This window comes from Coregonus lavaretus (assembly GCF_964263955.1).
Source record: "Coregonus lavaretus genome assembly, chromosome: 7".
NCBI lineage: Eukaryota > Metazoa > Chordata > Actinopteri > Salmoniformes > Salmonidae > Coregonus > Coregonus lavaretus.
The window spans coordinates 15708869-15724125 of NC_139994.1; the positions used below are offsets into that span (position 1 = coordinate 15708869).

At 42.8% G+C, this 15257-nt stretch overlaps 1 protein-coding gene across 5 annotated transcripts in view; it reads left to right on the forward strand.

The window, feature by feature from the left end:
- The window catches only part of LOC311131955 (lysophosphatidylcholine acyltransferase 1-like), a 29662-nt gene that overhangs the window by 6152 nt on the left and 8253 nt on the right, over positions 1-15257 (forward strand). For 2 of the 5 annotated variants that reach the window (XR_014613476.1, XM_084165076.1), the window contains exons 2-5: positions 5631-5770; positions 6540-6754; positions 8231-8343; positions 8569-8629. Coding sequence is in view for 4 of the 5 variants with exons in the window: in XM_084165076.1 (XP_084021202.1) it covers positions 5631-5770; positions 6540-6754; positions 8231-8343; positions 8569-8629 (529 nt within the window). In the remaining variant the exon portion in view is untranslated. Of the gene's footprint in view, positions 1-5584; positions 5787-6539; positions 6755-8230; positions 8344-8568; positions 8630-15257 lie in introns of all 5 variants that reach the window. The other 3 variants (XM_084165079.1, XM_084165078.1, XM_084165077.1) reach the window with 3 other exon arrangements.

Here is a 15257-nt window from a genome sequence, read left to right on the forward strand (position 1 = left end):
TAGGCGGAGCGTGAGTTTCAAGTTTGAGGAAGCACATTTTGACCATAAAAATGCACCTTTATAATAAAGCATGCCATACATCATTGCGTTTGCAGACTTACAGTATGTGATGAGTAGATTGAATAGTCATAATATAGGCTAATAATATAACTCAATCACTGTTCGCAAAACATACCGTTCAATGCATGGCTGAGCGTGTGTAGTGTAAAGGCCTGGGCTATAGGCTTAGTGTAGAGGCCTGGCCTATAGGCTATATCAGATACGTTTCTTCTTTCTTTGCTTGGGAAAAACACATTTCATGCAATTCTGCTACACTTTATATGACTGGAGACATTAGCAGAATCTTTTTTTAATACGACAAATTACAGGGTAGTCTACTTTGCTGACACTGACAAACAGATAAATAAAAACGATGTTTTCCGTATAATAGGCCTACGAGAAGGGGCGACACAAATATAATATGACATCCATCTAAACTGGATGAGGAGTTGTGGGACGATAGATCCCGAATTCATCCAACCAGTATGCCTAGGCTACATAAACAACACTGATGCAACCGATCAGAACGTTTACCTTAAAATGTTGATAAACTATTATTTCTTAACATTATCAGCGCACAAGGCAGTAGGCTAAGCGCGAATGTGTATTTGGCTATCCGACAATGAAAGAAAGTTGAAAACCAATAGAACATGAGAGAAATAAGCTACTGATTTCAAATGCATATGGAAGTCTGTGTAAAATAATTGCCTCCGCGGATATGGTCAGATTTTGCGTAGGCTACTTTTAAACAATTAAGCAGCTATATGTTTTCAAAATGTGTACTTTCTCAAGCTCATTGCAAAGTGTTGTGTGACTCGCAGATGTAGCCTGCCTTCTGTTGTTGCCTATGCATTTGAATGGGGAATGGGAAGCACGATTCAATTACCAGTTGAGAAATACAAATATTATCTATTTTTAATCATGGCCTAAAAAACTGTTCTCAACACATGATTGCATTTAGAATTGTTGCGCAATGATTGGGCTTATAAAAGCGCTGTCCGACAGATTTTCTGCTAAATGGCTCTGTATTGGTATGCTGTGCATGTGATAAATAAGATGCATAACAAATATACCACTCCCAATTTAATTCCACAAAATTATGCAAATGAACCCGTAGACCAATAAGCATGAGGGGTCAAATGTATTTGCATCAACTGGTATTTTCATAAATGAATAGGCTAAAAAGCATTATTTCGCAATAGGATCTTTTTTCTTCTCCCAGACAATTGGCGGTGCCAATTTTATTTATCTGCTTTTCAACAAAAATTGCCCAAAAGCCGGTTACCGGCTAACAGAGGGTGGAGATCCTGCCCCTAATGGCACTTGCCAACCCTGGAGGATGGGAGGAAGTGTGTGTCTGCATGTTCGTGTGTGTGACATGCATTTAGGGAAACAAAAGGCGTGCATCTCTCTCTTGCATGCCTCCTCTCTCACATATACACCACTGAGTCTCCTCCTGAATATTTCACACCACAAAGCTTTCCTTCTTATGTCATTTACAAAATAGCCTCCAACACTCTACTCAGCAAATTGGATGTAGTCTATCACAGTGCCATCCGTTTTGTCTCCAAAGCCCCATACACTACCCACCACTGTGACCTGTACGCTCTTGTTGGCTGGTCCTCACTACATGTTCGTCGTCAAACCCACTGGCTCCAGGCCATCTATAAATCACTGCTAGGTAAATCCCCGCCTTATCTTAGCTCATTGGTCACCATAGCAGCACCCACCCGTAGTCTGTGCTCCAGCAGGTATATCTCACTGGTCATTCCCAAAGCCAACACCTCCTTTGGCCGCCATTCCTTCCAGTTCTCTGCTGCCAATGACTGGAACGAATTGCAAAAATCTCTGAAGCTGGAGACTCTTATCTCCCTCACTAACTTTAAGCATCAGTTGTCAGAGCACCTTACCGATCACTGCACCTGTACACAGCCCATCTGAAATTAGCCCACCCAACTACCTCATCCCTATATTGTTATTTATTTTGCTCTTTTGCACCCCAGTATCTCTATTTGCACATAATCTCTTGCACATCTAGCATTCCAGTGTTAATACTAATTGTAATTATTTTGCACTATAGCCTATTTATTGCCTTACCTCCATAACTTGCTACATTTGCACACACTGTATATATATTTTCTGTTGTATTTTTTGACTTTATGTTTTTTACCCCATATGTAACTCTGTGTTGTTGTTTTTATCGCACTACTATGCTTTATCTTGGCCAGGTCGCAGTTGTAAATGAGAACTTGTTCTCAACTGGCTTACCTGGTTAAATAAAGGTTAAATAAAAAATTAATAAAAAATTAACTCCCTGAATCCTCCCTCACAACAAACATGGAGACCAGCTCACAAGAGTGCCAGTTTTAAAACACAACCATTCGCTCCTTTCCCTAACCTTTGAAATGAGCAGAAATGAAGGGTGTGTGAGTTGAAATTATGTTCTCTTCCTATTGAAACTCATCTGAAAATCGAGGACAGTTACATTTTTATCTCTTGATCTTAATGACATCACCAGCCAATTCTATATTAACCCCCAAAAACTGCGTAACGTTAGCTAACAATTATTACATACATCTATTAATAGGATTGGCTACACTTCCATAATTACAAGCTAGCTAGTTATCATGGAGGTTTCTCTGACAATCTGATGAGAATCTGAGGAACATATGTACCTTGTTGTAACTTGTCACTCTGATCTTAAAAGTAGCTTGTCAGATGTTTTTTTTTTTTTTTTTTTTTTTTTTTATGGCGGGAACGGTGCACCGCTGCTAAATGAAAATAGGTGAAACACTGACTCTACAGGAGAGACTGATAGTCATAATTCTGGTCACATTTTAGTCTGTTGTAACAGGATTGTAACCTCAGTAGAAGGGCTGCTAGATGTGTGTGTTAGTATGCTGTTTGGATGAGTCCATTACAGAGGGGGGGTGGTGGTGGTTGTGGGTGGTCAGGATGGGTCCATTAGGTGATTTGGGGAGGGGTGAGTGTCATAAACCAACCCTATTAGTGTTTATTTATTTAGCTGGACATGCTGTCTGCACCTGGGGCTCACACAGATCGATGGAGGGAGAAATTAAAGCGGAGAGTGGAAGGAGAAGAGAAGGAATACGAGTCCCCTGGGAGAGGAAAGGAGACCACATCATTGTAATGAAGGGAGATAGAGATGGAGAGAGAGAGGGAAATATATTTATAGAGAAAGCAATAGAGAGATAAAGATGTACAGTATCGAGAACAACAACACACTACTGTAACACACAGTAGGCGAGGGAAGAGAGATAAGAGGGCAATTTAAGAGGTCTCTAGAGATGGAGAGAGCACCAGGGAGAGGAATAGAGGATGGGGAATGGGATCTGAAATGACAGTGTTGGCTGTGACATTGTGACCCTGTTATTAGGAGTTATTAGGAATGATGGCATGATCCTGACACACACACAAGATAACCATATTCCCTGCAAGGGCAAAGGGCATGACGGGTCAATAGTTATCAGCTTTGATCTCAGATGATGCTTCGACCTTTGACCTTAATTAACTTTTTTGTTCTGTATGAGCTAATGTATGCATCGACCATGTGATCGCGCTAACGTAAGGAGTATAGAGTAAACAAGGAGAAGCTAGGAGGGATGACTAGCTGTATGTCTGTCATTGCTGGATGGTTGATGGTTAGAGGCAAGCCTGAGTCTCTACTTCAATAGAGCCATTCCTGATGGGTCAATCTAATTTACTAGCTCTCTCCCCTCTTCTACATCCTCAGACTGCTCATCTGTAGACCAGCACTGATCACTCTGGAGAAAACATACTTTAATAATGTTTACATACTGTTTTACCCACTTCTGTGTATATACTGTTTTCTAGTTAAGGCTTATCCTATATAACTACTGCTGTACATACCTTTCCTATTCATGCAGTGCATTCGGAAATTATTCAGACCCCTTCCCTTTTTCCACATTTTGTTATGTTACAGCCTTATTCTAAAATTGATTCAATTATTTTCTTCCTCACCAATCTACACACAATACCCCATAATGACAAAGCGAAAACAGGTGTTTAGAAATGTTTCTTTACATAAGTATTCAGACCCTTTGCTATGAGACTCGAAATTGAGCTTAGGTGCATCCTGTTTCCATTGATCATCCTTGAGATGTTTCTACAACTTGATTGGAGTCCACCTGTGGTAAATTCAATTGATTGGACATGATTTGGAAATGCACACACCTGTCTATATAAGGTCCCACAGTTGACAGTGCATGTCAGAGCAAAAACCAAGCCTTGAGGTCAAAGGAATTGTCCATAGAGCTCCGAGACAGGATTGTGTCGAGGCACAGGTCTGGGGAAGGGTAGCAAAACAATTCTGCAGGATTGAAGGTCCCCAAGAACACAGTGGCCTCCATCATTCTTAAATGGAGGTAATTTGGAACCACTAAGACTCTTCCTAGAGCTAGCTACCTGGCCAAAGTGAGCAATCGGGGGAGAAGGGCCTTGGTCAGGGAGGTGACCAAGAACCCGATGGTCACTGACAGAGCTCCTGAGTTCCTCTGTGGAGATGGGAGAACCTTCCAGAAGGGCAACCATCTCTGCAGCACTCCACCAATCAGGCCATTATGGTAGAGTGGCCAGATGGAAGCCACTCTTCAGTAAAAGGCACATGACAGCCCGCTTGGAGTTTGCAAAAAGCCACCTAAAGGACTCTCAGACCATGAGAAACAAGATTCTCTGGTCTGATGAAATCAAGATTGAACTCTTTGGCCTGAATGCCAAGCGTCACATCTGGAGGAAACCTGGCCTACGGTGAAGCATGGTGGTGGCAGCACCATGCTGTGGGGATGTTTTTCAGCAGCAAGGACTGGGAGAGTAGTCAGGATTGAGGGAAAGATGAACGGAGCAAAGTATAAAGAGATCCTTGATGAAAACCTGCTCCAGAGCGCTAAGGAAGGTTCACCTTCCAGCATGACAACGACCCTACGCACACAGCCAAGACAATGCAGGAGTGGCTTCGGGACAAGTCTCTGAATGACCTTGAGTGGCCCAACCAGAGCCCGGACTTGAACACGATCAAACATCTCTGGAAAGACCTGAAAATAGCTGTGCAGCAACGCTCCCCATCCAACCTGACAGAACTTGAGAGGATCTGCAGAGAAGAATGGGAGAAACTCCCCAAATACAGGTGTGCCAAGCTTGTAGCGTCATACCCAAGAAGAATCAAGTCTGTAATCGCTGCCAAAGGTGCTACAACAAAGTACTGAGTAAAGGGTCTGAATACTTATGTAAATGTTATATTTCATTTTTTTATATTAGTAAACATTTCTAAAAACCAGTTTTTGCTTTGTCATTATGGGGTATTGTGTGTACATTGATGAGGGAAAACAACAACAATTGAATCAATTTTAGAATAAGGCTGTAATGTAACAAAATGTGGAAAAAGTCAAGGGGTCTGAAAACTTTCCGAATGTCTCCACAGCCTATCTATACACACCATTATATGTATTTATATATATATATTCCGGACTCTGACATTGCTCGTTCTGATATTGACCATTTGCTTTAGTTTCTCTCTCTCTCCTCCCCCCTCTCTCTCTTCCCCCCTCTCTCAGATCGGTGTGATGACGGTGACAGTGTTCCCAGTGCGGTTGTTCTTTGCTGTGCTCCTCATGCTGATGGCCTGGCCCTTTGCCTTCGCTGCCTCTCTGGGACGATCTGAACTGGCTGTGGAGACAGAGACCTGGTGGAGGAGGTACGCGTGTCAGTATGTGAGTGAGCGAGTGACAGAAAAACATTAGGAACACCTGCTCTTTCCATGAGACTGACCAGGTGAATCCAGGTGAAAGCTATGATCCCTTATTGATGTCACCTGTTAAATCCACTTCAATCAGTGTAGATGAAGGGGAGGAGACAGGTTAAAGAAGGATTGTTGAGCCTTGAGACATGGATTGTTTATGTATGCCATTCAGAGGGTGAATGGGCTAGACAAAAGATTTAAGTGCCTTTTGAACGGGGTATGGGTAGTAGGTGCCAGACGCACCAGTTTGAGTGTGTCAAGAACTGCAATGCTGCTGGCATTTTCATGCTCAACAGTTTCCCGTGTATATCAAGAATGGTCCACCACCCAAAGGACATCCGGCCAACTTGACAGAACTGTGGCAAGCATTGGAGTCAACATGGGCCAGCATCCATGTGGAACGCCTTTGACACCTTGTATTCATACCCCAACGAATTGAGGCTGTTCTGAGGGCAAAAGGGGGTGCAACTCAGTATTAGGAAGGTGTTTCTAATGTTTTGTACACTCAGTGTATAAAATGAATGACACACCTGATAATGACATCACAACCACTTGTGGAATATTTGTAGAAGGTTTGGATACGATTGTCATTGTGTCAGGGCAAACACACACACACACACAACAGGACGTAATTGCAAACAAGTCTTCATTTACTTACCTGTATAAATAAAGGTTAAATAGAAAATAAACACACACACCCTCAACCAGTCTCTCTCTCCTACAGAATCTGTGACATAGCCCTGAAGGTGATCATGCGTGCCATGTGGTTCTGTGGAGGGTTCCATTGGGTGACGGTGAAAGGGGAACCGGCCCCGCCCTCGCAGGCGCCCATCCTCACCCTGGCCCCTCACTCGTCTTACTTCGACGCCATCCCAATCACCATGACCATGGCCTCTATCGTCATGAAGACCGAGAGCAAGAACATCCCTGTCTGGGGCAGTGAGTAGTCTTCCTCATCTTCATCTCTCTCTCATCTTCATTAAATACCATTGTCTTCCTCACCTCTCTTTCTCTCCTTCTCTCTGCCTCTTCCCAAATTTTCAGGCCTTTTCAGTCTGTCTCACTGTCCAGGGAAGTGTGTACTCTTCATCTTCAGTCTCTCTCTCTCGTACCACAGTCTTCCTCACCTCTCTCTCTTTCCCGGTCTGTCTATCTTCAGTCTCTCTCTCTCTGGTACCATAGTCTTCTTCATTTCTCTCTGTGTATGTCTCAAAATGCATACTACCATGCTACAAGCACGCAAATTGGAGCACGGGAGGGTCGGAGTATGAGTCCAAATCAAAGTATGTGAAACGGAGCATGGAGGGCACTTCTCGGATGCGTACTCCGTTTGTACATATTTTGAAGCATGCATCGATGCACAAGCTTCAACAGAAAGTATGCAAAGAAATATGACACAACCACTTAAAAAAGGATGCAAAATTTGTTGAAATCAATGGCGGCCATTATTTGAGCGGAAGCGAGAGAAAATGCACTCCGACTTGGTAATGAAATGTTGCCTATTCACATCTCATATGTTGCCTGACTACAAAATGTTATCTTGATACGTAAATAAATACATGCTGTTAATTTTGGCATGTTTACCTGCCTACGTACTGTAGATCGCAAGCCCATAATAAGTCAATAGGGCTAACTGACTAGCTACTACTTGTGCTAGCCAGATAGCCACAAATAATTGTTAGCTAGCTACCCACGAAGAATTAACATCTGTCTTGCATATTATTAGTTTTAGGTCATTTTTGCCTCTTAAACTATCTGGTTAGTTACATTATTATGATTCACATATAGCTAGCTGATAGTTATGAAGTAAAACGGTTACTTTGTGTATATCTTGTATCGTCTATTGTTGCCATTGTCCTGGCTGGAAGAAGGTTCAGTGAATGGGGAGGTGAAGCGTGGGATAATACAGTAGGGGGAGTGCTTCTCAAATGTAATGTTTTATGCATTCTCCACACTCTCGCCCTCACAAGATTGTACTCAAGAGAACGTTGTCGGAGAATGCACTCGAAGCAGGAGAGTGTGGAGTACGGTAGTATGCATATTGAGAAACACCCTCTGTCTCCGTCAGGGGCGGTGAGAACCATAGTCTTCTGAAAGATACTGACTGATGTGTGTTAGTGAGGGTATTTGAGTGGACATGAAGAGGGAGGGAGGAACAGTATGAGGGGGAGAGGTGGTGAGACCAGGTGTTAATGATGAGCATATTCTCGTTATATTCTCATTATAACATTATTATAGTTTGAATGTTATAATGCTGTGCTAATCACTAATCTCTCTCTTTCCCTCCCTCTCTCTTTATCTCCATCTCTCTCCCTCTTTCTCTCTCCCCCTTCCCCCACCTCCCCCTCTCTCCCCACTGTCTTTCCCTCATCCCCCTCCTACCCCTTCTGTCTCTCCCTCCCCCTGCCCCACTAGCTCTGATAAAGTTCATAAGGCCAGTGTTCGTTTCGCGGTCGGACCAGGATTCTCGTAAGAAGACGGTCGAGGAGATCAAACGCAGAGCCCAAGCTGGAGGGGAGTGGCCTCAGGTAACACACACACACACACACACACACTGCCTGGTTGGGTTGTTAACGTAAAGACCAACCTTCCTCAATCTTGTAAGTCAAATTCAATGTACTGTGTGTTTAGGTAAGACAGGATGTAGCTAAATCTAATAAACAATGTGTTTTGTTTTCTGCTGTTGCCATGCTAACTCTGTGATGGCAAAAACAGCTTAAACGATGTCTATACCTCCGTGTGTGTGTTCACAGATAATGATATTTCCAGAGGGGACGTGTACCAACCGATCCTGCCTCATCACATTCAAGCCTGGTATGTGTTTTTCTTTATGCTGACCAGACCCTCTGTCTGTCTGTCTCGCTGTCTGTCTGTCTCGCTGTCTGTCTGTCTGTCTCACTGTCTGTCTCTCACTCTCTCTCTCTCTCTCTCTCGTCCTTTCTCTCTCTCATTGCTAATGTTTGCATTACAGAGGCTCAGTGGGGTTTGAAAATAGCGCCCCTTGTGCCTGTCACTGTGTGTGTGTGCCTGTGTGTGCCTGTGTGTGTGTGTTTTGAATGCGCACTTCCATGTGTGTGTATTTCTGTCTGTGTGTGCGTGTCTCTGTTCTGTGCGTGTCTGTTCTGTGTGTGTGCGTGTCTGTTCTGTGTGTGTGCGTGTCTGTTCTGTGTGTGTGTGTCTCTGTTCTGTGTGTGTGTGTCTCTGTTCTGTGTGCGTGTCTCTGTTCTGTGTGCGTGTCTCTGTTCTGTGTGCGTGTCTCTGTTCTGTGTGCGTGTCTCTGTTCTGTGTGTGTGTGTCTCTGTTCTGTGTGTGCGTGTTGGCTGTGTGTGCGTGTTGTCGCTTTGTGTGTGTGTTCCCACTGTAGTGACCCCTCTTCATTGTGGCTGTCCCCACAGAGTAATCCCTTCTGTTCCACCCCAATGTCACTGTCCTGTCCCCATAAGCCATGCTTTTCTAACCCTGTCCCCACCCTGTCCAGTTAAGCTACATTCTGGGAATCGAAAAACAACAAAATGGTGTCCTCGCCATTTCTTATGGTATACAGCTGAGGGATGGGGCTAGGGAAATGTAACCACACTCAAGTTCATAGACAGTGCTCCAGATGCAAGGAAAGACAACATATATTTTGAAGCTATACATTGTTTACATTGTTGTTTGTAAACAATGGAGTAACAAATTCTTATCTTTTGGGTTATGACAAAGGTAAATAGTTAGATATACAGTACCAGTCAAAGGTTTGGACACACCTACTAATTCAAGGGTTTCTCTTTATTTTTACTATTTTCTACATTGTAGAATAATAGTGAAGAGTTCAAAACTATGAAATAACATGTAGTAACCAAAAAAGTGTTAAACAAATCAAAATATAATTTAGATTTTAGATTCTTCAAAGTAGCCACCCTTTGCCTTGATGACAGCGTTGCACACTTTTAATATTCTCTCAACCAGCTTCATGAGGAAGGCTTTTCCAATAGTCTTGAAGGAGTTCCCACATATGCTGAGCAATTGTTGGCTGCTTTTCCTTCACTCTGCGGTCCAACTCATCCCGAACCATCTCAATTGGGTTGAGGTCGGGAGATTGTGGAGGCCAGGTCATCTGATGCAGCACTCCATCACTCTCCTTGGTCAAATAGCCCTTACACAGCCTGGAGGTGTGTTGGGTCATTGTCCTGTTGAAAAACAAATGATAGTCCCACTAAGCGCAAACCAGATAGGATGGCGTATCGCTGCAGAATGCTGTGGTAGCCATGCTGGTTAAGTGTGCCTTCTAAATAAATCACAGACAGTGTCACCAGCAAAGCACCCCCACACCATCACACCTCCTCCTCCATGCTTCACGGTGGGAACCACACATGCAGAGATCATCCTTTCACCTACTCTGCGTCTCACAAAGACACGGCGGTTGGAACCAAAAATCTCAAATTTGGACTCATCAGACCAAAGGACAGATTTCCACCGGTCTAATGTCCATCGCTCGTGTTTCTTGGCCCAAGCAAGTCTCTTCTCATTATTGGTGTCCTTTAGTAGTGGTTTCTTTGCAGCAATTCGACCATGAAGGCCTGATTCACGCAGTCTCATCTGAACAGTTGATGTTGAGATGTGTCTGTGACTTTTTATTTGGGCTGCAATCTGAGGTGCAGTTAACTCTAATGAACTTATCCTCTGCAGCAGAGGTAACTCTGGGACTTCCTTTCCTGTGGCGGTCCTCATGAGAGCCAGTTTCATCATAGCGCTTGATGGTTTTTGCGACTGCACTTGAAGAAACGTTCAAAGTTCTTGAAATGTTCTGTATTGACTGACCTTCATGTCTTAAAGTAATGATGGACTGTCATTTCTCTTTGCTTATTTGAGCTGTTCTTGCCATAATATGGACTTGGTCTTTTACCAAATAGGGCTATCTTCTGTATACCCCCCCACCTTATCACAACACAACTGATTGGCTCAAACGCATTAAGAAGGAAAGAAATTCCACAAATTAACTTTTAACAAGGCACACCTGTTAATTGAAATGCATTCCAGGTGACTACCTCATAACGCTGGTTGAGAGAATGCCAATAGTATGAAGAATGTATGCACTCACTAACTGTAAGTCGCTCTGGATAAGAGCGTCTGCTAAATGACTAAAATGTAAGAGTGTGCAAAGCTGTCATCAAGACAAATGGTGGCTACTTTGAAGAATCTAAAATATAAAATATATTTTGATTTGTATAACACCTTTTTGGTTACTTCATAGTTTTGATGTCTTCACTATTATTCTACAATGTAGAAAATAGTAAAAAATTAAGAAAAACCCTGAAATGAGTAGGTGTGTCCAAACTTTTGACTGGTACTGTAGTTAAATATCAAGAGTTGAATTGCCCACTGAAAGTTTTCCCAACTGTCAGACTGGAGCTGTAAATCCCTGTTTATCTAACCCTGTTCCTGTCTGTGGAGTATTGCCCCTTTAAACCCCGCTGTTAGTTTAACTCTGGGTTGTGTTAGTGTGTCTGTCCAAATCCATCTTCATTTATACAGCACATTTCAGACATGCAATACAATGTTCTTCACAGGAAAAAACAAATAAAAACAATGAAAATATAATGAAATATTTACTACACAACATAAGAGGATAAAAAAACAAAAGAATAACAATAAAACTGAACGACTAAAAAGCAACCTAAGGAAAAGCAAAGCCAAAAAGGTATGTTTTAAGATCTCTTTTAAATATGTCCACAGCCTCGGCCTCCCTCAGGTTCTCTGGCAGGCTATTCCAGAGGCTGGGGGCATAATAACTAAAGGCTGCTTCTCCATGCCTCTTGGTCCCAGGCCAGTGCTAGAGGACCTGAGGGACCTACTGGGTACATAACTTTAAAAGCAGGTCTGACATGTATTGGGATGCACAATCGTGGATTGATTTAAATACCAATAGAATAACCCCTAGGTTTTTTACCTGGTGTTTTACCTTTATTGCCCGTGAATTAAAATGTGCGGCCAGATTCTCTCACTGTGCTTTGGCTCCAACAATAAGTACCTCGGTCTTGTCTTGATTTAGCTGTGCAATGTGTCTCCTCTTGTTTAGTCCTCTCACTGGCTCTCTGCAAAACAGCCCTGTCATACAGTATGTCTCAATCATATTTCAGCTTCCCTTCTCTTTCTTTCCTGAATTCCCTCATCTCTTCCTCTCTGCTGTACTAAAATGGCTCTCCAACAAGTCGCTCTCACACAGACCTTCACATGCATCTCTCTCTCCCTCTTTCTCTATCCCCTCTTTCTTTCTCTCGCCCCTCTCTCCTCCTCATCCCTTTCTCTCTCCATACTCCTACATAATCATCCAGTCATAACTCCTACAGTATCCTAGTGGTAATGGTCCCATTGCACCGAGAGGTCAGGGTGGTCTCCGGCAGTGTCATGACCAGGCTGTACTACTGAATAATACTGTAACCATTAACACAGGCTTTTGACGTTTTGTGTCCCCAGGGTGAAGGTTGTCAGAACATCAGTCATCTTACACACACACACACACACACACACACACAAGGGAGCACACACACTCAGAAGGTTGTCAGAATGTCAGTCATCCACTGAGTATGAATTAGGCTTGGGCGGTGTCCAGATTGTCATACCTTCATACCAACCTTGTGCCATCTCAGGTTATTCGGTAATAGCGGCATTGAACACAAGGGGCACTGTTTTCAAACCCCACTGAGCCTCTGTAATGTGAAGGTTAGCAATGCTAACAAGTACATGTAAAATCCCATGGTGAATGCTAGTTAAATGCTAACGAGCTCATTGTGAACATTCTATACAGTCTCTGACAAATTATTTGCAAGGCAGACATCCCAGCTCATAACGTTATACAAGTAACTCAAAAATGCTACTCAGTTTGCTGTACACACAAAACAAATATTAGACAGCAAGGCTCTTGAAATGAAGAACGCCATCTGCTTATCTCCTAACACAAGTTGACTGCAGGTATTTATACTGAACAAAAATATAAACTCAACATGTAACAATTTCAATGATTTTACTGAGTTACAGTTCATATAAGGAAATCAGTCAATTGAAATTAATATATTAGGCCCTAATATTTGGATTTCACATGACTGGGTAGGGGCGCAGCCATGGGTGGGCCTGGGAGGGCATAGGCCCACCCACTTGGGAGCCAGGCTAACCCACTGGGGAGCAAGGTCTAGCCAATCAGAATGAGTTTTTCCCCCCCACATAAGGGCTTTATTACAGACAGAAGTACTCCTCAGTTTCATCGGCTGTCCGGGTGGCTGGTCTCAGACGATCCCGCAATTGAAGAAGCCGGATGTGGAGGTCCTGGGCTGGTGTGGTTACACGTGGTCTGCGGTTGTGAGGCCAGTTGGACGTACTGCCAAATTCTCTAAAATGACATTGGAGGCAGCTTATGGTAGAGAAATTAACATTCAATTCTCTGCCAACAGCTCTGGTGGACATTCCTGCAGTCAGCATGCCAATTGCACGCTCCCTAAAAAATTTAGACATCTGTGGCATTGTGTTGTGTGACAAAACTGCACATTTTAGAGTGGCTTTTTATTGTCCTAGGGCTGTCTCAATCTTGGTCGACCTAGTCGTCTGTTTTTTCGACACTCTTCCTCCTACTGCTGCTGGCCTTCGCAGATTCTGCTGTTACGCTTCTGCTTTTACACTACGAACAGGCTACCATTTGGAGTGCCGATCTATCTTACCATTTCTACCGATCTGTGTGCCAGTTATGATTTTTATGTGCACATTTTCGTGGAACAGTTTCATTTAATTTATAATAAAGTATTTGTATCTCAAAATCATTATCATGTGATTAATAAAAATTCTAAAAGTAACTTCTATTGCCATTGCCAACAATGTAAAAATAGCCTACATAAATCCAACAAATAAAAACATTGCAGCCTGCAGGTAGAAAATATCTTGATAAAAATAAATATCCTATAAATCACATTGGCTACGCATGGCCTGTCTGCAAGGAACTTGAAACATTGTGTAAACTATTAACTTGGGTCCAGCTTGAAGCTTGCACTAGCAAACTTGCAACATTGTAGTGGCGCAGTGGTCTAAGGCACTGCATCGCAGTGCTAGCTGTGCCACTAGAGATCCTGGTTTGAATCCAGGCTCTGTCATAGCCGGCCGCGACCGGGAGACCCATGGGGCGGCGCACAATTGGCCCAGCGTCGTCCAGGGTAGGGGAGGGAATGGCCGGCAGGGATGTAGCTCAGTTGGTAGAGCATGGCGTTTGCAACGCCAGGGTTGTGGGTTCGATTCCCACGGGGGGCCAGTATGAAAAAATAAAATAATGTATGCACTCACTAACTGTAAGTCGCTCTGGATAAGAGTGTCTGCTAAATGACTTAAATGTATAAAATATTCTGGGCTCTCAGTTTCCTGCTCCGGACAGACATAGCTGTAGGCTATTTGCGCAAGGGATAAGAAATAATAAGGTAGGCCTATTTTATGACGTTTCCACCGGATCAGAGCGTGACATTTTTTTCCCCCTTTTCACGCTGAGTGGTTATCGAAAGAGAGCTGGAAAGATTTTTCAAATAGGCTAAGTTGAGGAACTATTGTCATTCTCAATGGATGTAAAAACAGACTTCGTTTACTTGCTGTTTGAGGTGAAGAAATTATTACTTTGAGAAGTGAGTTAAGACAATCAGAAATACTATCAGATCTCCAAATGGGCACATTTATAGGCCTACATTTGCATGCAGGAATCAGGTCCTTACTCAACATTGACAGGAGCGCTACAAACAAATGACAATGAATAAATTGACAACTCCTAAATGGAATGAAATAAACCAAAACTTGTTCCTCACAAGTGTAGCCTAGGTTGTGCAGTCCGCAAACAGCGTGTCCCCTCAACAAAGAGAACGGTAAAAGACTGTAATAAGAATATATTGAATGCATTAACAGAAATTACTATAACCAAACAAACATTGTAGATTAGAAATTATGGGAATTAACGGGAAACGTACTACTGGTGATACAGGTGTGCCATCCCCGCAGCCTCCGCAATGGATTAGTCTACGGAGACAGGTGTGAATCAGACCGACTAACAGCCTATCGACCAAACAATCGACCAGTCGACTAAATGGGGTCAGTCCTATATTGTCCACAGTACAAGGTGTACCTGTGTAATGATCATGCTGTTTAATCAGCTTCTTGATATGCTACACCTGTCAGGTAGATGGGTTATCTTGGAAAAGGAGAAATGTTCACTAACAGGTATGTAAACAAATGTGTGCAAAAAAGCTTTTAATGCGTATGGAACATTTCTGGGATCTTGTTTTTCAGCTCATGAAACATGGGACCAACACTTAACATGTTGCGTTTATTATTTTGGTCAGTATACTTAAAAAGTACCTATAAATATTCACATTTATTAAAAAACTTCAAAGAAATGGTTTAACAGTATTGACGGTATTGAAAAACCATCCCGTGGCTATTT